Source organism: Clupea harengus, chromosome 1 (assembly GCF_900700415.2).
Source record: "Clupea harengus chromosome 1, Ch_v2.0.2, whole genome shotgun sequence".
NCBI classification, from domain to species: Eukaryota; Metazoa; Chordata; class Actinopteri; order Clupeiformes; family Clupeidae; genus Clupea; species Clupea harengus.
In genome coordinates, this window is record NC_045152.1 from 4,701,859 (window position 1) to 4,729,358 (window position 27,500).

Genomic DNA, 27,500 nt, shown 5'->3' on the forward strand with positions numbered 1-27,500 from the left:
GGGTCGTTAGTAATTCTACTCAGAATTTCTTCCGAAAGCAGACAACAGCATCCACTGCCTTTCTTCGTCTACCTGCTAAATCCATTAACCTGTTATATCAGACTGTTCTTAGTTTGCAAACAGGAATGCAAAGGCTCTATTAGTTCTTTGCTGTTCAGTCTTCATGAAGAACGTTCCCTCACATAGACATCTGTTTTCTTTTGTCTTTAATTGCCTTGACATCAGATTTCTGAAATACTTGGTGCCAATGGCTATGGTGAGGAATACTGCTTGCTAGTCACTAGTTTTGTCCACTTATCGAATATAAGATATTATCTCACCAGAGGCTTACCTGTGCTGTAGAGTGCTAGAGCATGATGTGGTTTGGAGTTGTTGATTTGTTTTAAAATCCCTCATCAGTAGATGTTATATAAGAGGCTTTTGTTGCCATAGAGTTTCAAGAAAGGCAGATGCAGATAGCACGGTTCCTTTGATGTTGTTATATTTCAGATGTCTTGGATCGGCGCTTGCCGTCACCTTATGTCACCTGCTTCCTCCCCAGCTGCTTACGCTAACAGCAGTCATGAGCAGCTAACGCCCTCACACCCCCCAGACTGGGGACTCTAATGGAAGGCACAGTAATATGACGGGCTTTTCCCGAACACCGTAAAAGTGTTCATGTCCTCAGTTTTGGAATTATCCTCTTTGGAATGTGTCTCATAAACTGTGTCATAAATTATGATTACCATTTGGGAATGGATAGCCAGAGGTTTGCTGGATTTGGCCCGTATCGGACCAAGATACGGCCCAGTTCTGACCTGAGGCCACCTTGAGTTAGCTCCTATGAGAGTAGCTGCGTAAGCTTACATTGTATTCTTGACATTGCCTTTCTCTGTAGCATCATGAGGTGTGTGTGTGTGTGTGTGTGTGTGTGTGTGTGTGTGTGTGTGTGTGTTTTCCACAACAACGGATTCCTCAGGCACACTATACAATGGAGCATGCATGAGAACACTATGCAGACAGTTAATAGGGGGTTTTTGCTCTGGCTGTGTCTGCTCTTTTTCAATTGCTTCTCTTTCAGCATGATCTGTATTCATTCAGCGTAGGCTCTGTGACATGGGAATAACTTTAACAAAATACAGTGCCAAACTCTAATGCTTGCGCAATCACGTCTATTAACGACGGCGTATAATTCATACCTTAATGGTCGTTCATTTGAGTGAGTGATCTCGTTCATGCACAATATTTATAGGCCCGCGCGAGTCTCGGTGGATGGCGAGTGCATTAATGAATGTGTATTTATTGGATGAGCTGCCTTTTCACACCGCGGCTAATATTTTAAACGAGGGAAAATCAATACCCCCCCTGCTCTTACGCGTCAAGGACAGAAATGTGGGTGCTGAGGCTTGACAATGAGAGGTAGAGGTGAATGTATGGCTGCACTGACTGATGGAGCCATCTCTCAAACTGTGACAGTAACCTTGGTGCGGCTGGTTGACTAATGCATTGTTACACCGCGTCCTAGCATGTAGGACGGGTGCCCATTTTACACACGGGGAAGTGGTACACAGGTCATGTGGACATATTGGATTTGTGGGGGCCTAGTTATTTTGTGGGGCTTATGGTGAACTGCTTCTGTCGGTGTAAATGTGGTTTTGGACATTATTTGATTGATGCGTAATATATCACCTCAAGAAAACGGCAGTGAAAAATCAATAACATTTCAATATGTGCTATGCAAATTGATTACTCTGGTGTGGGTTTGTATTTTCAAATTGCTGATAATCAATTCAAGAACTCACAGGTTACATTTGTCACGAAGACAGTCAGAGACGTGATTGATTGGGTCCAGCATCTGCAAGCATTACCATTACAACTACAAGCCACTTGTGCATCTTCAAGCTATATGTGATTTGTCAGAATTAAAGTTTTGAATTTCAAGACTCTGGTGGAACGCCCTACCATCAATGTTGGCTGGGCATTATTTCAGACATTTTTTTATTTTTAAATAATCAGACCTCTATCCCTTTTGAAAATAAACAAGTTAATACAAGTCATTTTGAAATCCGTTTGAGCATACTAAATATGGCCATGAAAATGTAATGAGGGACGAGCTGTTTTCTTTAGCAAGTGATGCCTGGTTACAACTGCAATCTTAGTTTCAGCTATGTATGCATGCTATGTATCAGACATATCCAATTGAGGAGATTCCATTTTGCGGTGGTGTAAGAGTGTGGTGTCTGTATGATGATGTTTTGCTATAGAGTGGCACAGGTTGTTTTGGGCAATCTCTTCATTGGTGCTAAAATCAGTTTTGAGATACTAATGTTCTTATCATGATGTCTGCATTTTTAGCCTTTCTGTCATAGTGGGGAAAGGCTTGTAAATACATTTGGGTGAACTAGACGTGTCTCCTACGAGTATATGACCTACTTTAACCAGGCATTATTTATTTAAAAAAAAATACAGGATACTGTTTTGAAGCTAAGCCAAACGAGACAATAGCTGCCTTGTGTCCACACTAAGCAAATTCAAAGTAGTCACTTAAACATTAAGCTAGGTTATCTACACGCTGAGATAAATGGTATAGGCCCTATGGCTTGCCACTATGAGTAAGCCACCACATGGAGGAAGTCTCCCGTGCTACACTCCTGGCCAATAGCAAGAGAGAGCAGCCGGTGGGGGTAGTGCTGACGGCGGAGGAGGAGTCTAATGCGCAGCTGCTGACACTCGTCAAAAATTTCAGAGCTGAAGAGACTAGTAACTAAACGGGGACCCGAGGTTCCCCTCCAAGACAGCTTCGGCCGTCCCGTAATGGTAAATTAGGACCCATGAAATAGCAGGATGCGAGCAAGATCACTGTGGATGATTGCATATTTGAACAGGAAGTTTTTGTCGTCGTTTTCCGTGGACTGTAAACAGAGGGATTATTTCGGAGATTAATATTCACCAGTTTGTTTGGCGGCTTTGCAGTCAAGCCTAGTTTGTAGAGACATTTTTATGTTTAAATGTATGCGGTCGCTGCATGCATGGCGGAGTAGAGACATTGCTTGCATGAATCCATGTAGCGAATGAGACACCGACTGACTTTCTTCAACATCTAAACCGTGGATTTTAAATAGGCCACCTTCAACGAGGTGCTGTGTCTCAGCGTTAGTACTTCTGTGAGCAGATATCCGCGGAAACAGTAGGTTAAGCATTATCCCGTTCTGTTCTCAACCACAGCAGCGTGCGGGAATGTTCGTTTAAAGGAATGGCCCCAATTAGCAACAAATGTGTTCCGAAATGTGTCATTTTACCAGTTTATGAGCTGACCTACTCTTAGTTTGATGCCGAGTCACTCTTCTGTATTCCCAGACGGACTGTGGAACTTCAGTGATAAGGGAGCTTTGCAACGTGGGAAACATTGTCGCAGGCAAGACCGGGGGAAGCCACAAATATTGCTTTATTCAGAAACAAAATGCAATGACATTAAACATTCGAAGGCTCTTCTATATCCTGATGTTTTCAAACTCCTTGATCGTAGCTTCGAGAACGGAACATCCCTGGAAGAAGGCATTTTCTCTCACACTGCATAATGTACGAGAGCTTGGATGTGCTTGGGCTCACCCCTAGTTCGAATCCGTTTCTAAGCATGGATTATTATCACCAAAACCGCGGATGCTTGATCCCAGAGAAGGGCCTCGTGTCTGGAGCGCCCCGTCCATACAGCACCTCCATCCGAAACCAACACTGGAATGGCTCCAATCACTGTAGGTGGTCCCCCCATCTTCAACAACTAACCTAAATCATAGTTTTCATCCTAAAGTGTGCGGTTTCTGGTTATGTTTACATTAGCACTTCTTTAAAGCATGTTTATTGTGCGTAAACCTAACCCCGACAGTCAGGTTGGATTGGGGGATGGGGTAGAGTGGGTTGTATTCGCTATGTTGATGTCGAGGACGCGCCAACCGATGCGAGTGTTTGCAGAGCATGATTTGCCCTAACACATGTTCGTTGTCACTTCCAAACAGCTTTCAAGTAGCCTAAGCCATGCTCGTCAGATTGCCTCCAAAAGCATTGGCCATTGTAAGGTGTTGCCGGTGGCAAGCGGGCATTTTCAATACGAGTAATATTTTACGCATAATACTTAAATATGTAATAAGTAAGTATGTCGTTGTAGTTATATATTATATTAGGCTATACATTGAATGACCGACTATTATGAGTGAGTCTGTTGTTATGCTGAGTTGTGGGGTAAGTGTGGACTCTGTGGAGGACGTTATTATTTTTTGGCAGATTTGCTGTCTTTTGTTGGCAGTGAAATAACAACTTTATGATGTCTCAGGGACAGAAATTATTTTCTCAAATTCTTATTAAGTGGACTGGTCGAGAAGAAAGGCATTTTTGTACCAGAGGTAGAGGAAGTACTCAGTAGAAGCCAGCAGAAATAATAGAGTAAGGGTAGAAAAATGTAATGTCACAAATGTCATCCAACAGCCTTGTGGGTTTAATCATTTATGCAGAGGATCTTAAACATCGGAAAGTCTTCCAGGAAATTGCATTATGTGGAAGCTTGAACTGGGGGCATCTGCTACCTTCACCAGGAACACTTACTTCATTCTTTAAAAAGCTTCTGGTCAGTTTCTCAGAAATAAAGAGGTTTAACAAACTGTTTATAGCTAGACTAAAATTAAATAGGAAAATCTTGTGATTCTGTAGCCTCTCTCAATAGGTGACAGGGAATGAGGGCAGTTGAGAGAGCACATAGAAAGTCGGCTGTCACCACACATCACATGTGGTCACGGGAGCGAGCGTGACATTTTAGATGGCTCTGATCTGCCTGGAAACGGACTCTCCTGTGATTGTTTGGTCAAGTCAACATTGCTAAGCCCGTGTAAGCCTGTTTGAGGGATGATTTGTTCTGCGGTCCACGGGCCCTTTTTCAATGGAGAGTGGTCGAGTGGCCTACAGCTGGAGTGTCCCTGTGTCCTTTTTTTTTTCCCTGGGAAAGGGGGTCAAAGAGGTCGTCAGAATAGGGATAATAGCAAGCTAACTGAGCTGCTGCCGCAAGCCAATAGATTGATTAGAGAGAGAGGAAAAAAACAATAGACTTTTGTTGTGTGATAGTACGGGCCTCTGTTGTCACGGACGATCTGTTACACACTGATCTTTTATCTGAGATCAGAACCTCAAAATGGACTTGCAGTTGTCTATTTATGTTCTAATCATGAATTCTAATCCTTGTCCTTGCCAGCAGGCAGAAGGAAAGGCAGACCAACATAGACGTGTTTCTCAGAGCAACCTAACCGTTAATATGGCAAAAATATATTTTTTTCTTCTCTGCTGAAGTGCTGTTTCACTACCAGGGTTGCCAACATTTAAGCGTGTAGATGAGTTGCTTTTCCGAGATACTTGTTTGACCTGGCTGTAAAGATAAACACGAGCTGTTTAGGAGTGTGAGTTTAGAAGATCTCGTAAAACCTTTTTTTCCTCACATTTCCAACCCCTCCACCCCAGCTTTTGTACGCTTTACCTTTTCCCAAAATGTAGTCTCTAGAGCAAGACCTTTTCTCACTAAGTGTAACCGGCAACTGCACTAAGCACTCACTTTTATGTGCAACCCCCCCACCCCACCTTCTCAACCTCCCCGTCGTCCATTTCCTGCCAGGGTATGCCGGTGGCAGTGAAATGACACAAAGGGTTCGACGGCCCTTCAGCTCCTCAATAAAGCACCATTGACTTAAGTGCCATTCAGGCCCTCTCTCGGCTGGATAGGACCCAGGAACACTCAAGTGACACCGCGCTGCTCCAGGCTTTGTTTTCAGTCAATTGCCCTCACACACAGAGGTGGGTGTGTGTGTGTGTGTGTGTGTGTGTGTGGGTGTGTGTGTGTGTGTGTGTGTGTGTGGATCAGAGAATTAAGGGTACACCCTTCTGACTGAATCGGAAAGATCCACAAGGTCCTAATTAGCAACGACCTCTTGATTTTCTTAGACAGAGTGGATTTTCTTTCTGCAGGCGGCGTTTTGTCTTTTGTGTTTTTTCTGGCTTTTGAATTGCCCCTGCAAGCCCAAATCTGCCCTCCCGATTTAGTGGGGTAGTCCGATCCCCCCCTCTCCCCTTTCCTTGGCACCCTTTGCTTTGGTCTTGCATGGCTACGTTACCTCACGGCAGCGCTGTGGAGCTGGGCAGTGACGCACCGGATCTCCAGAAGGCATCCGTCATCGGCCTGTTTGAAATGTTCTCCATCATCCTGACTGGTGCTCGGCAGGCAGGCAGAGCAAGAGCAGATGGAGCTGGTTGTGCTATCGAGCTCGTGGCCCAGCACAGCACAGCATAGCACAGCACAGCCCGGCTCGTAGGCCTCTCCTTGCCTCTGCTTTTCCCTTGACAGACCCACTCCCTGGAGGAGTGGAGAGCCTACATCCGCTGCACAGACATGCCCACATGCAAACACAAATGCTGCCTTGTGAAGCTGTTTGGGGCTTGAAGTAATGTTGTGGAAAATAAATGTTTTTAAGTTGTATAGCTGAGCTGGTAGAAGAGATTTGAGAGCCTGAGAGAGAGAATGTTTTTGTTGTTGTTGTTGTTTATGCATAGATTGGGGTCATTCAGCTGGTAGAAAGCACGGGGGAGAGAATATTTTTATATATTTTTATATATATATTTTTTATTTTCATATTATGCAGGCTCGGTGAGCATGTATGAAAATGCTACCATGTTGGAGAAAAAACATACTGGATTAATATTTTATTGGTATATATTCTTATTGTAGGCCATGTGGTTAAGGCAGTGAGATAAAGGCTTTAAAAGTAAAGTATTTGAAAACGCCACATGTTATATGCACCATGAAAAAGTCACATGTTGTGTGCACATACTGGATTAACTCAGAGAGGGTTGTCAGAGGTCATTGTGACACCCTGAGTGATCCGCCATGCCTTTTCCTGTGCCTGTCCGGCCTCTCTCGTCATAACAGAGCCCAACGGGTCTCACCGGGTCAGTGGCCACAGTGTCCGCAGGGAAGCTCTGCCCTTGAAAGTTCCCGGCCTGCTGGGTCTATGGGCACATCCCATAATGGGCCGGCAGCAGCGTAGACTTTGACGGGGGGGGGGGGGGGGGTTGCGGGGGGCAGTTACTGGCGGTGCATGTGGAGCTTAAAGTGAGGAAGTCCTAACTAAAGGAAGAGCATGTGGCGTTTTATTGTTTCCCATGAACGGTGCGGTGCGAGTGGGGGATGTTGAGCTAGTCCCTGCTGGAAGTAAGAAGGAGGGAGGGAGGGAGGAGTGGAATGCAGAAAGTGAAGGAAATATGGTGTGTGTGTTTAGGGGGGGCTGTCCTGACTAAAAATACCAATATGTGAGGAGGAAGGGTTGAAGCGTGGAAGACGAGTGTGCGTAGGTTTCGAGCAGGCTGCCTGAATGGTTATGACCTGCCGGATTGCTGTGGCTTTCTGGCTTGTTGGTCGGCTGGGCCGTAAATAGCCTGGCACTGGTGTGGCAGAGCGGCACACGTCTCGATGGCAGTAGGCAGCAGGTTCGGGTCGTGCCAGCAGACGAGGGGGGGGCTGGCAGAAAGTGCCACGGAGCGGCCCGTGGTTTGGTTTTGGCCGCCTGCACTGCTGTTTATTTCTCTCGCCCTTAAATACGAAACATGCTTGGCAGCCACCACAAAGGCCAGTCGATGTTGGGGTGGTGGCGTTACATGCAGGCGTACACACACACACACACACACACACACACACACACACACACACGCACACACACACACACTAAACTCCCCCACATCTGTGCCGTGAGGACATAAGGAAGGCCAGGCATGGCTCAAGCACTGAACAGCTGGTGGTGTCCCATGATCTATGGTGGTTTCCAGTTTGGGAAGCCAAACTGAAGTGCTGTTTTTTGTGGTTGCCCCTAACGACCCAAGGAGCCCTGGGGAAGCCGAGGAGTTTGCGCTGGAGGTAGTTTGTGTGTAAACATAGATGTTGCTCCTTTTTTTTCTCTCTTTCGGAGCCGCCGAAAACCTGGAAAACTCAGCCACCAACAACAAAGAAATGCAGTGCATTCTTTTCTACTCAACATTGTCCTTCTCATTTCCCTCTGTAAGCACCCCCACATTTTTGACAATTAAGGCGTAATCTTAAAGCCTTACAGCATAATCGCAGCCTAATTTCTAGTTTTGTTTGAGTTCCACCCACACACACACACACACACACTTCACCAGTCTATATGGACACTATGAAACGGTGAAAACCCGCACACTTCTAAAAGTAGATGTGTGTCCATGTGGAGAAGTTATACAATCATTTTTACTTTTCTTATCCACTGATGTGTGTGTGTGTGTGTGTGTGTGTATGTGTGTGTGTAGTGAGACAGTAACTGGTTGTCTTTGTGAAGCCGAATGGTGTGTTTAAAAGAGCCCAGAGCTCAGCTGGCTGACTGATCTCCTGGCCGCCCTAATCAAAGGCAAGCGGTAGAAAGAGAGAGAGAAAGAGAAAGAGAGAGAGCTTGTGTCATACCTGCAGAAGCACCGGAGGGCTAGATTTCGCAAGATGCCCCAATGCGTTTTCACAACGATGTGTGTGTGTGCAGCGCTCATCCCTACACACGCCTTTTATGTGCCGCCCTGACGTGATGAAAAGCCAAATCTCAAGCTACCGTTTGGTGTTTGAGGAACAGCCTGTTCCACGGTAGCAGGTCACACTGTAGGGTTGCACAACCGAAAAAAATATGGTTTAAAGTGGCTATTTAGTGTGTCATCTGGTTTGACAGGATTGTATGGTTGTGTGTGTGTGTCTGGTTGTGGAGAGAGATTTGAAGAGGTTGCCATAAGTTCATAGCTCTGTGAATGTCAGCTAGGCAGTTTGTTATGAAGTAGTCAGTTAATTAATTAGTTAGTAAGTAGTCTATTAGTCTTTGATTTCTTTTGTTTTCTGTCCACTGTGGTCCTGGTGTGGTCTGGGCTAGGTGTTTGCCAAGTCTCCTGAGTTGTCCAACACACACGTGCTAGACACATGTCACTCCAGTTACCACTTACCAAACAGGAGACAGCAGAATTAGCACCAGTGTTTCTCAGCGACCATGTTTCCGCTAATTCCCCCCCCCCCCCCCCCCCCGGTCATATCCACGCCGCTGCCACTCTCCGCTCGCTGTCCTCTCTGCGGTGTGCCAAAGGACTTTTAATCAGACATCAGGAAAGGAGCAGAGGTGGGGGGGTGGGGTGGGGTGGGGAGGAGAGGAGAGCTGAAGAGGCTGTGAGTTTCTATTTGTGCTGCGCTAAGGCGGATTTGAGAGGCGCTGTGCCCAAACGTGCTGACAGTTTCTGGGCACAGGCTAAACCTTCTCTCTCCTTCCCTAAGCCCCTCCTCGGTGCTAGCATCCGTCACCCGCGGGCCCCTGGCGGCCCGCTTTGACTCGATTACCCAAAGACACCCTCAACATCTGATCCAGAGGCGCCGCGGCCAGGTCCTCGCGCCTGCTTAGAGGCGGAGAGGAGGAGGAGGAGGAGTAGGAGGAGCAGGAGGGAGGAGGATCGCGAGGATGAAAGGAACAATTAAGAGATCAGAAGGAAGTGATAGAAACACTGATGGGTGGAGAGAGAGACGCTTCCACTGTTGTTTTTCTCATATGTGTGTAATGTGAGCAGTCCTCAGGACGCTGAGATGGCACATAGAGCAGCGCCGGTGTTTACAAGATGGCTGCTATTATTGGTTTGGATTGAGAGCATTATTTAGTCTTAAAACTATTTTTTTTATTTTTTATTCTGATCATGGTTGCAAGCTTGTGCTTGTATTTGCAGGCAGGATGTAGGCTTACGCCAGCATGGTGCCACCCTGCTGGTCCTACACGACTATGATTCCAGAACATAAATAACGTGGCCAAGGCACTCAAAGGCCCAGACGGTGTGGGGGAGGACGGGCGTCCTTTTATATTGCCCGTTGTAAAATGCAGGGGAAAAAAGCAGAAGGGAGAAGCAGAAAGCGAAACCTAGAGCTGGCTGTAAAGGCGGCCCATTAAAAACAGGGGAGGCCTGGAAGGGGCTGAAACCTGCGCTGGCAGGGGGTTGAGGGGGGTGGGGTAGTGAGTGGTGGTGTGGTGAGGTAGGGGCAGACGCGGGGAGGAACTGGTTGACTTCTCCAAAGGGGGGGCTTAATGTGAGACGGATAGCATGCCACCCTCTTGCTTTCGCTTACAGGAATGTCCACGTTTACCTTGCTCGGCATGCCACGCTCCGGCTTCAGCTAGCTTGCTTTAGAGAAAAGCCCCTTGCGCTTAGCAAAACACTGCCTCTGTCTCTCTGAAATGAAATATGAACAAACTACAAGTCAAAAGCATGCAAAATAGCCCTCAGCTGGGGAGGCTTTGAAAGGCAAATGGCTCCTTTGACGGCGCTTATGTTCTATGAATCGCCATGTTATTACATGCGGCTCAGACTCACACGCACTCACCCCCTCACAGAGGCTCGCAGGCCCCCGCCGTGGATCAATGCTATGAGGCTCCTGATCGCTCACCTGCTAGTTTGTTAATTATAGGATGAATCCAGTAGGGTGCCTTCCGATGCACATGTTAGCTTAATGAGGTGACAAGTGTTAATGGAGATTCCATAATGACTGCACCCAGGGAGTCGATGCTGGCTGTCTGCATATTGAGTATAGAAAACAATATACCATGGTTTGTGTGTGTGTGTGTGTGTGTGTGTGTGTGTGTGTGTGTGTGTGTGTGTGTGTGTGTGTGTGTGTGTGTGTGTGTGTGTGTGTGTGTGTGTGTGTGTGTGTGTGTGTGTGTGTGTGTGTGTGTGTGTGTGTGTTTGGGGGGTTGAGGCCAGGTAAAAGCTCTTGAAAGCTCAACGAAGCATTCTCTCCCCAGAGAGGAGAGGTTAAAACCAGTCGTGATAATGAAGCCAGGAGAAATAACGAATGACATAATTGCTGCATCTGTGGTAATGGGAGACATTTGCACAGTGTGTGGACACACTTAGAAAAGATGACACTTTTCACGGACAACTTTAGAGACCCTGTGTCTGTCACATGCTCACACACTCTCAGGTATCACTGTGTGTGTGTGTGTGTGTGTGTGTGTGTGTGTGTGTGTGTGTGTGTGTGTGTGTGTGCGTGTGTGTGTGTGTGTGTGTGTGTGTGCGTGTGTGTGTGTGTGTGCCTAAATGAAGAGCAAGTAAAAGGAGTCAGTGGGGTCAAACTGTACTAAAGACACCGCAAACAGATCCTGCCAGGCTGTCAGGCGGAGAGCTCCCCGATCCTGTTTCCTGGCCCAGTGGAGGTTGACCTTTGCCCTCCTTTGATTTCCTCCTCACCGTCTCCTCCTGCTGCTGCTGCTGCTGCAGCCCTCCACCCCCCCCCCCTCTTCAGCGCCTTGCTCTCTTCTGTCTCCCTTACTCGCATTTCTTTCCTTCTCAATCTCTCTCTCTCTCTCTCTGTGTCTGTCACACGCACACACACACACCACACACAGTGTGTCCTCCGGTAAATTACTGTTCCCATTCGGCGGCTTGGCACCCTGTGTGTGTTTGTCCTCTTTAGGGCAGCCCAGCCAGACATCATATTTATTTCAGCAGATCCACTCCCCTCGCCTCTTCATTAGGCATTCTCCAAGGCTGCCGCACGCTCAGCAGCACGGTCTCACACAGTCTCACACAGTCTCACACGCTCAGCAGCACGGTCTCACACAGTCTCACACAGTCTCACACGCTCAGCAGCACGGTCTCACACAGTCTCACACAGTCTCACACAGTCTCACAGTCTCACACAGGCCAGAGCCAGGAGCTTTTTGTTTTTGTTTTTGTCCCCCCCCCCCCCTTTACTCTCTTTCTGTCTCCAGTCTGTGAAAGGTGCTGATGGTATAACACTGTAGCTCCCCCCTTTCTCTATCTGTCTGTCTCCCTCTCTCTCTCTCTCTCTCTCTCTCTCTCTCTCTCTCTCTCTCTCTCTGTCTGTTCTCATCGCCTCTCTGTTGACTTTGTAGTTCTGAGTTTTGTTGGTGTAGCTGTGTCTAGTGTTCCAATAGTGCAGGAGCGCTCTGATCCTATGCTATACAATACTAGGCAGACAGGTACACAATACATTATATATGAACAGTCCTGCCTGCCTGCCTCTCTCCTTTGCTCTTCCCTTGTTTGTTCTTTCTTTTCTCTCCACTCTCCTCCTCTCTCCATTTTTTGCTCTCTCTCTCTTGTTTTCTTACCCTCTACCTCCCCGTCTTTTTTCTTCTTCTTTGTTGCTCTCTCTGCCTTCGTCTCCTTAGTTTCTTCTCTCTTTCTTCCCACTATCTCTCTCTCACACACTCTTGCTCTCTCTCACACACTCTCCCTCTCCCTGTCTTTCTGACTGTCTCCTCTCTCCTCTCCCCCCCCCCTCCATATGTAGCGCTGTGGTCCCTGCTAGCTAGCAGGCAAGGGCTGGCAGCTGCAGCTGAATGTAGGTCAGTGGCTGCGACTGTAGGTCGATGGGAGATCAGGGACCCCCTCAGCCATGACTCTGCTCTTCTCTCATTACCAATGCATTTCTCTCTGTCTTTCTCCCTCTCACACACACATTCATACACACACACACACACACACACACACACACACACACACACACACACACACACACATGCACACACTCATAGACATACATATACACATAAGCACACGTGCATAAACACACACACACACACACAACACACACAGACATACATATACCCATATGCACACACATGCACACACACACACACACACACATACAGACATACACACACACTCATACACAACCCCCTCCTGACTCAGGGTCAGATCTGGGGATCGTTGTCACTCCTCCCCAGCTAGCTGCAGCTTAACTGAGCTGAGATCAGTGGGGTCAGGGCTTCAGCAGCAGGCCTGGGAGGCGTCTTGGCGTCTTGGTTCTCTGTAGATGCTGGCTGTTTTCAGGTCATTCCCACAGCTAGAGTATTAAAAGGGGTTTGGATCCAGAAGGCTGTTTTCCAAACCTTACCGGAGAGCCTTGGTGAAATAGACCATGCCATCAATATTAACTTTGTTTTAGAAACATTTATTCGCTGCAATGAAACTCATACATGGCGGATTTATTCCCAGTCAAGCAGCCTAAAGCAAAAACACCTCATTAGAACTTTTATGTGTCCACCATTGGCTAGCACATTGTGATCTATGATATCACTTGTATCCCTCTGCTTTCAAAACCTCCATATATAGGTCACTCACAGGGTAAGGCTCTGGAACCTATCGCGGCCACTGCCCGGTAAGCAGCCGCACAGCTCTGGAGTCAGCTGGTGCTTTGTTTTTAGTCAGGCTCTCAAGGTCCGAGGTGAAGCGAAGGAACAGAACCAGGATCTGTTGTTTTAAAACCGCTTAAGGCTAGGTCCAGACTAATACGTTTTCATTTTAAAACAGCGATTTTAAAAAACTAAAACAATCTACGTCAAAGGGTTTAGCTCTATATCAGAATTAATCTCCGTTCTAACACGCCTGAAAAAAAAAAGGCGTAATGTAGCAAAAGTGATGCGTTTTAACACTGAAATGTATTGGTGTGGACGATGTAGCTTAAAGGTGGTGTGTTTTAACACTGAAATGTATTGGTGTGGACGATGTAGCTTAAAGGTGAAATAGACACAGGGCCTCCCCCATTCAGCTCAACAAATGACTAATCTCATTACTATTCCTGAGCCAATCAAAGCCTTTCCCTGTTTGTCTTTGCTTCTTCTGCTTGTTTTGTGTGATTGTCGGAGAGTTAATGTTTGTCTGTGTGTGTGTGTGTGTGTGTGTGTGTGTGTGTGTGTAGGTGTGTGTGTGTGTGTGTGTGTGTGTGTATGTGTGCACGGGCGCCTGCATGTGTGAATGTGTCTGAAAGGAATAGGGGGCCCCCCATGATTCCAATGCAATTAGTTTAGCGAGCCTGTTAACACTCCTAAAGCGGAAATTGTAACTTCCATGGCCTGCATGCTGCTTGTGTTATTTGCGAGTGAGTGAGTGAGTGAGAGAGACAGAGAGAGAGAGAGTGTGTGCGTGTTTCTTCGGGTCGCCCGTCGCTTGTGCCGCTCTCTCTGGGGCTACCCGAGGAAAACCCATAAAAATGGGCCTCAATTGGAAAATTGGTACTTCTTGGTTTTGGCCGAGCCAGCGAGCGAGGGCTGCTGGCAGGCGCGTCCGGCCCAGCCAGCTGAGAGCAGCCGTGGCGATGAAAGGGCACTATTTCTGTTCACTGAAGCAGGCCCACTGTGAGCCTGGCTGTGCACCAGAGGCTACGTTTCAAAAGCCTCTCTTATATATACAGCCCAGCATGCCCTCCCCCCACCCCCCGCTGCTAACCACCCACCCACCTCTGACACAGATAGGAATTTTCATTTTTGGTGATGTCATTAATATTACCCTTGTATCTCTGGGGGGCAGTAGTATGTCAGTTGTAATAAGTTACACAATTGCCGCCTGACACGTTCTCACAATTTTTACGTTTTAAGTTTCTTGAACTCTCTGGGAGCTTGAATTAATGATTTTTTTTTTGGTCAAGCATGATTTCGTACAACGAAGTGGACAGAATGTTTTCTTTTTGGGTTCAGCGTGTATGATGGCCGCACCAGCCAAACTCCACTACCCAGCATTCCCTATGAAAAGCAGCCAGCAAGGTCACTGCAAATCCATGTCTGCTCAAGCTCTGAATAAAGTTTTCTGCCTACTGAGAGTATAAATAATACGTATTGAATTGTGGCAGGTTTTGACAGGTAGTGTCAATGTCTCAGTCTGAGGTGGGTAAAGTATTTTTATTTTGTGTTTGGGTTATTTGTTTATCTGCAAGAAGTGAACAGGCCAGATTTCGTTTTTATTTCTCCACATCCTGTGTTGTTCTGGAAGATGCAAAGAATTTTTTTTTTGTAATATGTGTCAGTCACAGTTAATGGCAATATGAAAATGAATATGTCTTTATTCTGTGCAGTAGAAACCTCCACACCACCCTCACAGCTGTAGTGTTAGCAATACAATCATACAATGAATCAGCTTGGCCTCCACAGACGTTCCATTACCTAACATGCCCTCACATACTGACACTTGTGGTGAACTCCTCCGGCATGGCGAACTGCTGTTGGCCATTTGCCAGCTTTGCGCTACCCGCAAGTTTGAGTCTGTGGGAGAGGGGAGCCCAAGTGCAGCCGATTACCCGGTTATCGTCTGCGGTGCCCTAACCCTCCCTGATGTGTGAGACAAAAGCCAGGCATGACGTCATACGCCCCCCCCCCCGCCACCACACACACCACCCTGTCTTACCCCACAGACTCTTGAGGACCCTCAGGGTTTTATAAATGGGGTTTATTGCCCTTCCTCTGCTGTCTTGTTTTATATGTGGGCTCAAACCTCCTCAGACACCGATAGCTGCTGACTGGAGCTCGGACCTGAATCAGGTCGGTCTCCCATTCGGCCGCTGTCCATATGGAGTTGTTCTAGGTGCTCTTCCACAGCAGGAACTCACAGGCTGTTCTAGAAGGGGGGGGGGGCGCGTCACCTTTAAGCGCTTTTCCACTCCCTCTGAAAGCAGTTTTAAGCCCTTAGTTACTTCTTCTTTATTGACGGCCTCTGACTGGCTTACACGTTGCATATGGATGTGGCATACGAAACATAATGCTCTTAAAATGATTACCTATAGGCGCTTGTCCACTGCAGGAACTCGTGGGCCGCATTAGGGTGGGCCGGCTTTCCGCCACAGGAACCGACCCTGTAGTAGGGGTTGGAATCTCTTGGCACCTCAAGATTCGATTCCGATTCAGAGGTCAACGATTCGATTCTAAACCGATTCTCGATTCTAAACCGATTATCGATTCTAAACCGATTATCGATTATCAATTCTAAACCGATAAAACGATTATCGATGCATCTCAATTTTTAAAACATTTGAGTTTGCTACTCAGAGTCTGCAATAATCGATGCCGCTTGCATTTCAACACAAAATGAATGTGTAAAAAAAAAAAAAAAAAATATTATTTTTTTTATTTTTTTTTATTAAAAAATCGATTATGAACTTTTCTGAATCGAGACAGAATCGTTCTAGAGAGAATCGAGAGAAATCGAAAAATCGATTTTTTTCCCCCCACCCCTACCCTGTAGGATCTCTTTTTGGGCCGTTTTCAGTCCGTACGTTTTACTCCGGGGGAGGTGCTTCTATGACTGAGCGGAAAACAACAACAACAGGTGACATTTTGTTTTGTTTTTAAACTGCAAGATTACAAGCAAAATAAATGATAGCTTGCAAAGTTACCTGGTTGAGGTTAGAGTCACTGAATGAACGCAAGCAAAACGTCAGCTGAAATATATTTATAAATTTAGTTAATCAAAGTGGTGCTGGTATATTCATTCAAGTAATTACAGCCGCCATGAAGCCATTTAATCGAGTGTTAGCAACTTTATAGCAAAATTCAACTGTTGACTCGACCTTGTGGTAATTCTAACGTTGTCTAGAAATTCTCTGTTTTAACGGCCTAATGTTTGGTGCTGCCACTGGAGAAATCGATCGTTATTTTGTTGTGCTCAGAATTAACGTCGCAATCGCATAGCAAAATATTAGGCTACGTCACTTGTTGGTCCAAAGTTCCTCCCCCGCAATGGAAACAGAAAGGCTGAAAGGGCCGATTAGGGGGCCGTTCCTGGAAACGTTTGCACCACCTGGGAAGTGCCCCGAGTTCCTGCAGTGGAAAAGCTCCTTTTGCTGACTGAAAGACCTCCTGGGGCGCGCACGTCTATTGACAGCACCAGACCAGACCATGACATCCCACTGGTAGGAAAGCATAGGAGAGAAAGGCACCATGAGGATAATTATTCTGTGAAGGCATTCATGTATTTGAGCCCATGATATTGATGATAGGATTTTTTCGGTTGTCTCCTCACAACTGTGTGAAATTGAATGAAAACAGCCTTGTGTGTTTTTGGTTAGTTTTAGTTTGTATACCCCACCGACATATTTTGATTGCAACACACATCGGTTTGTTAGATTGCATCAATTATCAGTGACTTTGGCAGGTAGGTAAAACAGAAGGCCTACTGGGATTTTGGTTATAGATTTTGTATTGAAGCGTTTTTAAGCTTTGCAAGTCATTCGTTCCTAACAGAGTCACCTTGACATGACCCTTAGTAGGGGATTAGCACTTATATAGGCTGTCAACCCTGCATTTAAGGCTATGGACCACTTCTCAAATTGGATTAATTTGGATTTACAGGTGATATACACCGTGTGGTCAAATATGCAAGGTGAAGTTAAACTCAAGTTAGTCCTTTTGGTGGCTTGAGATGGTGCCAACTGATGGTTCAGCGGTCACTGAACAGTGAATCCTCTGTAATAGAAAGGCTTTTTATTTATTTATTTTTAGATGAATTTGCCTCGCAATAACAAACACTCCTGGCAAACCATTGAAAGCCACTAGAAACTCCAGACTGTTGATTCTGTATCACTGGATCTCATTTGCAGTGTGAAAATAACATTGGTCACATGTTCCCTAAGTTCAGTGGCCTTCTGCTCTGGTTTTTATCAAGCCCACTAGTGTTTAAGCGCCTCGACCCCCGGCCAACCAATAGGAGCAAGGATCAGCTTGAGGATCAGGGGAATGGATTGAGCCAGAGGGTCTGGGTGAGGCAGATCTGATTGGCTGTCAGTCTGGAATGGAGTGGCCTACATCCCCATGCTCTGTCCCACATAGAAGCAGACCAGGGACGGCTCCATAACCAAGTTAACTGCTAGCAGTAGTGATCCAGTGCTTTGTCCTCTAAATCCTTTTCAATCCTTTCGAATGCTCTGGCCATCTCTCTACTCTAAACTACAAAAATGAACCCCCCTTCCTATAGTGTTCTCCAGCTGTCTTGTGTCATGGTGATGGTGGTGATGACTGTGGTGATGGCAGTGATAACAGTGAAGAAAACGGTTGTGACAATAAGTATTACTACTTCCAAAGCCTGAGGTTTTTTTTTATGACTTGGGAAGACTCTGGAATGAACAAATTTGAGCAGAAAGTTGTTTGTCTTTTTTTACATTGACATGTGATGTTTGCCTTGTGAAGGGAGGGAGGTGTAATAGTTGTACCAGGATCTCTCTCTCTCTCTCTCTCTCTCTCTCTCTCTCTCTCTCTCTCTCCTCTCCAGAAGTATTGCCAACGCTGCAAGGTATTCTGCCATTCCTTTTATGCAGTGCCCTAATTTCTCTCTCTCCCCTTTCTCTCTCTCTCTCTTTCTCTCTCTCTCATGCTCATGTTCCCTCTGTCTATCATCTTCTTATTTTTCTTCTTTTTTTCTCCTCCCATCCTCTCCTGCTCCACTTCACAGACTTCACAGGTCTGATTCCTACCCTGTTGTTTTTTTGTCTCTGTGTGTCTCACTGCCCCCCCTCCCCGTTTCTTTGTCTCCATTTCTTCTTCTTCTTCTTCTCTGCGTGCGTGTAATGATTCCAGACCTAAATCTTTCAGTAGGAGACACCTTTCGGGTTCAGGCCACGGCACACGTAAGTGTGAAGACGCATGGCAGAATCGCAGCCCTGGGAAACACTCGGTTACTAATTCATGTGTGTGTGTGTGTGTGTGTATGTGTGTGTGTGTGTGCGTGCGTGCTTGTGTGAAGGTGCCTCGAAAGGAGATACTGTCTCACACCCCAAACTGCCTTTGTCTGTCTGTCATGGGTTGGCTTCATAAAGTGTCGTGTTAATAGGAATCCACTGGCTGAATGAGTTGGGGGTTGCAGATAGGCAACAGACATGTGTATTTGCTACCTTCAACTGCAAAAGGTAAACACAGCCCTTCTTACCACAGTGATCATCAGTTAGTTGCAAAGACAACCAGAACAATGTTTTGTCCTTTTCTCTGAATGTGTTGGGTGAAGATTTGAGGGCATTGATGTGGTGCCGTGTGACACAACTTCACCACACATAAGTATCTGATCATTCAAACGAACCTCAAGATTAGAGACCATGATAAGGGCCATGAAAGACGCCCTTCCCTGGTTGATTTCTGCCCTTTCCTGACCCTTCCCTGTCTTTGAGAAAAGGGATGAGTGCTGAAGGAGCTGACAGGTGGCACAGCAGCTTTTTTTCTCTCCTGCCTTCTCCCTGACGTCTCCCAGGCGAATCACCTAATTGAAAGGCATCTGTTTAGGGTTGTCCACTTACACGATGGTGGCTGCCTAATTGATGCAGATGGTGAGGTGCACTGTCCCTCAGAGGATCCCAGTGCTGACCCTGAGGACCGGGACTAGCCGCAGACCAGCACTGATGAAAACTCCTGACTCCAGCTTGGAGATGCTGGAGGATTATCCTAGATGTTGACGGCTCCGACAGGAATTATCCTGGCGGGCAGGGGGGCACCTTGCCGTTTGGCACAGTTATCCGACTCACTCGTTTGTGTGATATTTGGTGGCCAAGGCTGTGTTTTCCATTGCTTTGTGAAAAAGTAGAATAGATCCAATGGCAGGTTGAAGTGGAGCCAGCCTTGTATGTGAAGACACTGGCAGATTAGTAGAAATGGTCTGTTGTTTAAGTTCTGGCTGAAGACATATCACAGTTCAGTACAATAGTACAACAGCTGAGCCAGTATCAGGAACCTTTATTATATTATCTCCGCAAACTGTATCAGATTTCTCTGTGGGGTCCTATCTACCCGTGTAGATCTGATCAGATGCAGACCTGATGAGGTGATGATGCTCTTCGCTTCTCGTCCAAACCAGGAGCCTGGGCTGTTTAGGTGGCAGGTGTCTTTAGAGCCTGTCGAACCCTGAGCTGGGTGGATGCAGTTGCAGGCCCTTGCCAGGATTGCTTGACTGGGTTGGAGCAAAGGCAGACCCCCTTTAGCAGCAAAGACCCACCAACAGCCGAACACTCGAGCTGAAAAGAGCCAGGCAGTTCTCTGCTGGAAAGGAGTGACCCATGTGCTGTCCTAATACACATGGGAAGGTGCGGAATAGGTCTGAGAGACCAATGGAGAGGGAAGAATGTGGTCTGTTCCGCACTGCCACTTAACTCACGCTCGTGCTATAACACAGGAAGTGACATGGCAGAGTGTGATCTGTCTCATTTCCTGTTGTTTTTCTCTTTGTTTTTTTGTCTAGTTCACTGTGTGAAACCTGGATGTTGAAAGCATGTGGCACTGACAATCAGTACTTCCTGTAGCTGGGGTATGCTTGGCAGAGGTTGAGCGCTGAATTGGTTATAAAACTACTACTACTACTAAGCAAATTCCATTCATTTGGAAATACTTAACATTGACCTCTAGTCAAGTCAATAGTAGAACTTTGATATGAAATAGCATGAAGTGTTATAATAGTTACCTAATATTTGTTCAACAAAATGGCAGCAGCAGCGATACTCAAGTATTGCTTGAAGCCTAAGGTGATGTGTGTGTGACCGAGGCTGCTGGTCTCATGAGAATTATGGGATGGGAACACTTATGTCATCCTAGAAAGGGTGCCAGGTTTAAACTCGAGAGAGAGAGAGTAGATAGGCGAAGGCATGGCTGCAGTAAAAAAGCACAATTTGTTTGGCAAACACGTGGCAAACATTTCATTTCTGGCCACATCATTTCACACCGACACACTTCTCACGTCGCACAGTGCGAGAAGTGTGTCGGTGTGAAATGATGTGGCCAGAAAATGAAATGTTTGCCACGTGTTTGCCAAAACAAATTGTGCTTTTTTACTGTGTGTTATTCCGTGTTATTGACACGAAGGGTGCTGCAGCAGGGATTGGCCATTCTGTGTAGCGTTGCTTGCTGTTGCATCACCCGGGGCCAAGTAACTAACACCGCGCAGCTCAGCTCAGCTCAGCGCCTCTGCACCCTGCCACCTCGCAAAGATTTTGCTGATTTGAAATAGAGCACAGTTATTTAAGGGGAAATGGGAGAACAGATGCTTCTCAATGCACAATCTTTGATAGTTAGATCATTGTTTAGTTAGTTGTTTTTCTAGACTGATTGATTTATTCATTGATTCATCACAGGAACATTTCAGCATTGCAGTAGCAATTTACATACATCACAAAACATAATTTACACGAAACAGACAAAAACATTGTATTTTTATTATATATATATTTATATATACTGTGTATATGTATAGGCTGGCGTGGTGACCGTGCATCGCAGCTTCCGCTGTGTGCGATCGTGTCATCCTGTGTGTGTGCGTGTGCGTGTGTGTGTGTGTGTGTGTGTGTGTGTGAGATTGTGCTTGTCTGTTAAGTGTATAATTGCAGGTGTGAGCATGTCACATTGTGCCTGTCTCATGTCTCTGCATAACATTGCAGAGATGTGTTTATCTTTGTGTGTGTGTGTGTCTATCTCTCTGTGTGTGTGTGTGTGTGTGTGTGTGTGTGTGAATGCACTTACCTTCTGCCACTGTTAGGTTAGATAACGACTCAACATCCTGATCTTGCTTTTTTTTGTCTCTGTGTGTTCATGCCAGCGTGGGTATTTTTAGTGTGCCTGTGTGCTTTTTTTTGCAAACAGGATGCAGCCTAGAGTCACTAGCATAGAGCCACAGTTGGTTGTTCGAGAGAGGAAGAGATGTGGCACGTATTGAAGGGGGACCCGTAAACAACTCAGCAACTGAATAAAGCGCTCCCAAAGGTCTCACTTGTTCAAACAAATAAAAGAAAGACCGTGGGCGTTTTTTTAAAGTCCGCGCGGTAAGCTGATTCATTTCATGTCCCCCGCTGGTCAGGGGGAGTGAGTGTTTTTTCTTGTGAAGGCATGTCCATTTCGCCACAGACACTAACCTCACTCGAGTGGAGAGTGCCAGAACCTCATTGGCAGCGTGCGCTTCTTGGCTGTGGTTGGACATGCCTCTTATAACATCAGACATCTCCGAATTGCTGACAAACAAACTGCCTAAGCATTTTTTTTTTTTTTTTTATATATACCAGAAACCGATTTGAAAGCAAACACAAGTAATCAAAACCAGAGACAACAGCAGCAGCAGCAGCAGCAGCAGCAGTGGTGCATGCGAAAGCCTCCCTGCCGTCCCGATTCGGTGGAAGGGGAGCAGTTTGTAATTCAGATTGTGAAATGTTTGTGTCTCTATTATGTTCATCAAAATGTCAACCGACGTGATCTGGCTCGTGATCGGCAACTCTGACTGGGCCAAACAGGCCAAACGTGACCCCAAAAGTGTTCTCACACACAACTGCAAACATGCTCCGAAAATATCCCACATAACTATGCAACCTTTCAACCCCTTTCTTGTGGAGGAATGTCACTGTCTTATTTCCCAGTTTTTTTTATTATTGTTGTTGCTCTGGTTGTTTACAGGGAACTCGGTGGCCAAAAGCACAGCTGCAGGCGTGGGTTTTTCTCTTCTACAATAAGACCATCCCTAGCATTGGCTCGAATGAAAACAAAGACAATGAGGCATATTATACAGAGCCGTGGCCATTTTTTGAAGGACAGCGGGTCCTAGATCAGTGGGCTCAAGTTGGGACTTTTGAGCCACAAGCATCTTGGCTCCTTTGCTCTGACCCTGAGTCTGTGCCGGAAGCTGTATTTAAGGTGGCGCTCCAGCGGTGGAGGCCTGGGGCTAAAATGGGTTTCCTGCGTCTGCTTTGAGTTGAGTTGACTTAGCCTTAAAGACTGAGTTAGTGAGGGAGGGAAGGAGGGAGGGAGTGAGGGAGGGAGGGAGAGAGGGAGGACACTGGGGAGAGGGCCTAGGCCAGGAGCAGAGAGGCACTTCTGAAGCTTCTCTTGCTCGTCTTTAGCGTCTGTGTGCACACATGTCGCCACAATTTATGAGGATGGGGGGAAAAGCACAGAAAAGCCAAAAATAATAACATCCCTGTTTGCATGCCATGTTTTCCCAGTCAGTCACCAACAGCAGTTCTGTTTAGTGGCTGGCAAGAAACCAGGTGGTTTCAGCCTGTTGCGCAGCTTTTCTGCCCACTGCCTGCTGCGTCTTTGTCTCTCTCTCTCCCTTTCTTTTACTTTCTCTCTCTCTCTCTCTTTCTCTGTCTCTCTCTGTCCCTCTCTCTCTCTCTCTCTCTCTGTCTGTCTCTCTGTGTCTTGGTCTCTCTCATTGTATTTATGCTCTTATGTGCCCCCTTTTTCGATCCTCTGTATTTTTTCCCTCTCTCCCTGCCTTGTTGCCTTGCTACCCGCTGTGAGCAGAGAGAGAGAGGAGAGAGAGAGAGAGGAGAGGAGAGAGAGAGAGGAGAGAGAGGAGAGGAGGTCGAGAGAGAGAGAGAGAGAGAGAGAGAGAGAGAGAGAGAGAGAGAGAGAGAGAGAGAGAGAGAGAGAGAGAGAGAGAGAGAGAGGAGAGGAGAGGAGGTCGAGAGAGAGAGAGAGAGAGAGAGAGAGAGAGAGAGAGAGAGAGAGAGGAGAGAGGAGAGAGAGAGAGAGAGAGAGAGAGAGAGAGAGAGAGAGAGAGGAGAGGAGGTCGAGAGAGAGAGAGAGGAGAGGAGGTCGAGAGAGAGAGAGAGAGAGAGAGACGGACGGGCAGGGGAGGGGAGGGCAGGGAGAGCTGAAGGCTATTTGAGGGCAGAGGGCAGTGAGGGTTGGCGGTGGAGGGCAGACTGCTGAGGTGGGGTGGGCTTGTGTGTCAGAGAGGAATGTGGACAGAGGGAGAAAGGGTTGGGGAGGGGGGGGGGGAGGAATGTCATTGTGATTGGGGGTAACATGGCTGGAAACACACACACACACACACACACACACAACCACCACCACATCAAGCCAAACCAGTACTGTACAAAAAGAGGCTGGTGACCTGCCACGGTGCGATGGTTTGTTTACTGTAGTGGTGCTGGTCCATTTCTGTTAGGCTGTCTGTTTCTGTACAAGCTGTGTTGTACAGGCCCCCACATGAAAGGACAAACAGTCTACCGCTGACAGGCCATGTTGCTTACATTTGTCATTCTACTTTTTAGTCAGTGACCATGCCTGTGTTGGCTATAATCCAATCATTCGTATGTTCATTGAAGGACAATGGTAGATGCTCAGAGACCAAATAGATACGTGTTCTCATTTTGTCTTATGGCTGATCATGCTTATGCTTTAGGGCTTCAAATGTGGTTCAAGGCAACAGTCAGCGTGGATATACTGTTTGTAAGCTATGCTAGCTATGTTAGCTAAGTGTATTTGTGTTTGTTGGCGATGCCACTGAGTTGAGTATTTGTGTTTGTAAGCGATGCCACTGAGTTGTATATTTGTGTCTGTTAGCTATGCCACTGTGTTGTATATTTGTGTTTGCATGTGTTTGAGTGAACAAAGTCCCTTAAAAGAGTACAGGGGCTAATGGCACTGTCTGTACTTGGGTAGCATTGCTAGGCTAACCCCGTACCCTCTCCTCATATTCAGCTGCGCTTCAAAGCCATGAAAAAAAGAAGCAGAAAAAAAAAAACAATACTGTCAGTGGAAACATGCAACATGGTGGACTTTAGAGAATGAAGTAAGAAAGATAACAGCGATGTGTAGTAGAAGAGGAAGAAATGATGACCGACTGTCTCTCTCTCTCTCTCCTTGTGTCTATAGCTGTGGAGACCCAGAGCACCAGCTCGGAGGAGATCGTGCCGAGCCCACCATCCCCTCCTCCGCCGCCCCGGGTCTACAAGCCCTGCTTCGTTTGTGCGGACAAGTCCTCAGGGTACCACTACGGTGTGAGCGCCTGCGAAGGATGCAAGGTGAGAACACTCAGAGACTGTTTTTCCACATCTATCTGTTTTTTTTCTCTCCCACTCTTTCTGCCTCCCACAGATACACAAACACACAAACACAAACACACACACACACACACACACACACACACACACACAATCTCTTCTTTCTCAGCTGCCTTCACAAACTGAACTTTTAGTGGAGCTCTAGAATCATTCCCTATCTCCCCATCGTCTGTGTCAAAGCTTTGACTGCAACCATTATCAGTAATCCCCTTTAGTTTAGTTGGGCAACAGAGGATCTCAACACAGGCTTATCTTTTCAAACAGCAATGGGAATCATGTCGTGGTTTTCTGCTGATCTGCAGCCGGAGAGATGTTTGTTTTTTGGTAAATGACAGTAGAGGTCATTCATTTAGATATTGAAGAAAGCCATGATTTCATACCCCGAAAATAGACTCACCAGTCAGTTGTGCCAGGGCCCTCTAATGCAGCGTATCTTGCATAGCATTCTGATCCCCCCCCCCCCCACAGCCTTTTGATGTTCCCAGTGATATTGAATAGTGTAATATTAAATGACATGATCTGTTTGCAGTTGATTTCTGTTTGAGATGTTGAAAACGAAAACGGCCTGCAGGTTGGTTACAGAAGACGAGAGTCGGAGGCAGGCGCGGGGGGCGCGGGGGGGGGGGGGGGGGGGGGGGGGTCTGCTTGGTCTCAGATCACTTCCCAGCTGGAGGGTTTCTGTCACAGAATAATCCCAGAACAGCTTACCTTAAGAGGAGGCACTGATATATAGGCTAAAGGCAACGGCCAGACAAGCCCATGCTCTACAGGCCTCATACAAACTGGTTTGGGAAGGCGACTCTTAAAAATGACACTGCCTCCTATGGTCCACCTCCAGCACTGCGTCTGGAATAGAATGTGCACACAGCAACAACTCTGACACTGGCTCTGAAATTCTCTGAAATTCTCTGAAATTCTGACACTGGCTTGAACTTCACAGCGCTATTTGAAGGCTCTTGAATAATTAATGCCTGCCAGGGTATAAAATATATACAGTAGCCTCTATGTGCCCCACGGACCGAGTGAATTCCGCTATTAACGGTGGGCTAACTAGCGTAGCAACCAAGCGGTTTCCCCAGAGGGCCCAGGGGCTGCTGGAAGAATGCGTGGGAGGTATGCGCATGGCAAGGAGTTTGCTCTAGAGGAAATATACTGGACTTCATTAAATTTGCATGCTTTATCTCTCTCTCGCTCGCTCTCTCTTTCTATTTTTCTCTGTATCCCTGCTCTAAAAAAAAACATCGTTCTTGCTTTATTTCTCCTCCTCTTGTCATCTGTTGGGGGATTGAGGGATGCTTCGCTGCACTGTTTTTTCTTCTGGTTTACCCTACAGTAACCTATACTCTCTCTCGCTCGCTCTCTCTCTCTGTGTGTGTGTGTGTGTGTGTGTGTGTGTGTGTGTGTGTGTGTGTGTGTGACTCTGCCGCTCACAAACATAATGTAGAGGGTCAGAAACCCTAGGAACTCATGTAGTCTCCCTGCTGGATTTTGGAAACACAACCACAGCCTTGTTTTCGCACTCCCAGGGGGGGGCTGTTTTTAAAGTCATCCCAGTAGCAACTACTACAAGCAAAAGGAACACGACGCTGTGCAATACACACTCAGTGTATTTGCTACACACACATGTACACACACACACACACACACACAAACAATCACACTACAACAACTCCCAGATAAGGATATGATGTCCATATGATATGGCTAAGCAGGGAACACACACAACTGCATGCAAAGATCAAACTGCAACCAATTTTTCAGGCTGCGATTTAAATGCTAGGTTAAGACATTTTGACCATGATAGCCACTGAGTATATTGAAAGGAGAGACAGAGAGAGAAACAGATAAACAGATAAACTAGAGAAAGAACATGAGAAACAGAGAGATGTTTCCCTCTACTGTGGCTGTAGACCCTAAGGGTTTGTGTTCACAAGGCAGATTAGCCTCAACACCAAAGAGGCTTAGGAGGCCAGAGGATGCTGTATGTGGGCGAGAGGCGTGTGTGTGTGTGTGTGTGTGTGTGTGTGTGTGTGTGTGTGTGTGTGTGTGTGTGTGTGTGTGTAGATGTGGCTCAGCTGGGTGATCTACTACCTGCCCTGGTCACTGTGGCTCCTGCCTCCCCCTGGCAGGGTCAGCGCAGGGTAAATCCTAGGCTTCTAAGGTCAGAGGTTGGCCAGGGAGGGATTAGGGCTAACGTGGAGAATCACAGATCAGAGTTCAGCAATGTGCTTCTGCTTCTTCTTCTTCTTCTTCTTCTTCTTCTTCTTCTTCTTCTTCTCCTTCTGCTTCTTCTCCTTCTTCTTCTTCTCCTTCTTCTTCTTCTCCTTCTTCTTCTCCTCCCTCTTCTTCTTCTCCTCTTCTCTTTCTCCTTCTCCTTCTCCTCCTCTTTTCCTTCAGTCTTGTGTGATCTCAACAAGACAAATTTGATTAATTCATTCACATCCTTGCCTCTCCCATTTCCCCCCTCAACCAGTCTCACCTGATCATATTTTTATGGGTTTCACATGTGTGCAAGTATCTGTCAGCAATGAAGGAGAGGCCCAGGGCATTACGTGTGGGTTTCCCCCTGCAGCCGTGCATAGGACACACACACACACACACACACACACACACACACCACCACTCCCCTCGTTCCCCTCTGAAGGCCTCGGCTTTATTCCCTATCCCCAGCCATCCCCAGCAGCCGCTCCGCTGCCAGAACATTCTTCACACCTCGTGATGACATGGAGTTCATTCCTGTGGATTTCAGGGCACCAACAGCACCAGCTGTCAAAAAAAGAGACAAGTAGAAAAGATCACCAGACCAAAAAAAAAAAAAAGTAACAAATTCTGCTGCACCCTCCCGAGTGGTTGTGTGTGTGTGTGTGTGTGTGTGTGTGTG

General features: G+C 46.7%; 1 protein-coding gene across 4 annotated transcripts in view; it reads left to right on the forward strand.

Annotated features, from left to right (window-relative positions):
- Positions 1–27,500, forward strand: part of rarab (retinoic acid receptor, alpha b) — an 84,392-nt gene that overhangs the window by 40,773 nt on the left and 16,119 nt on the right. For 2 of the 4 annotated variants that reach the window (XM_042710215.1, XM_012836268.3), the window contains exon 2: positions 24,432–24,580. In XM_042710215.1, coding sequence (XP_042566149.1) covers positions 24,432–24,580 — 149 coding nt within the window. Of the gene's footprint in view, positions 1–989; positions 3,732–24,431; positions 24,581–27,500 lie in introns of those variants that run through there. The other 2 variants (XM_042710195.1, XM_042710209.1) reach the window with 2 other exon arrangements.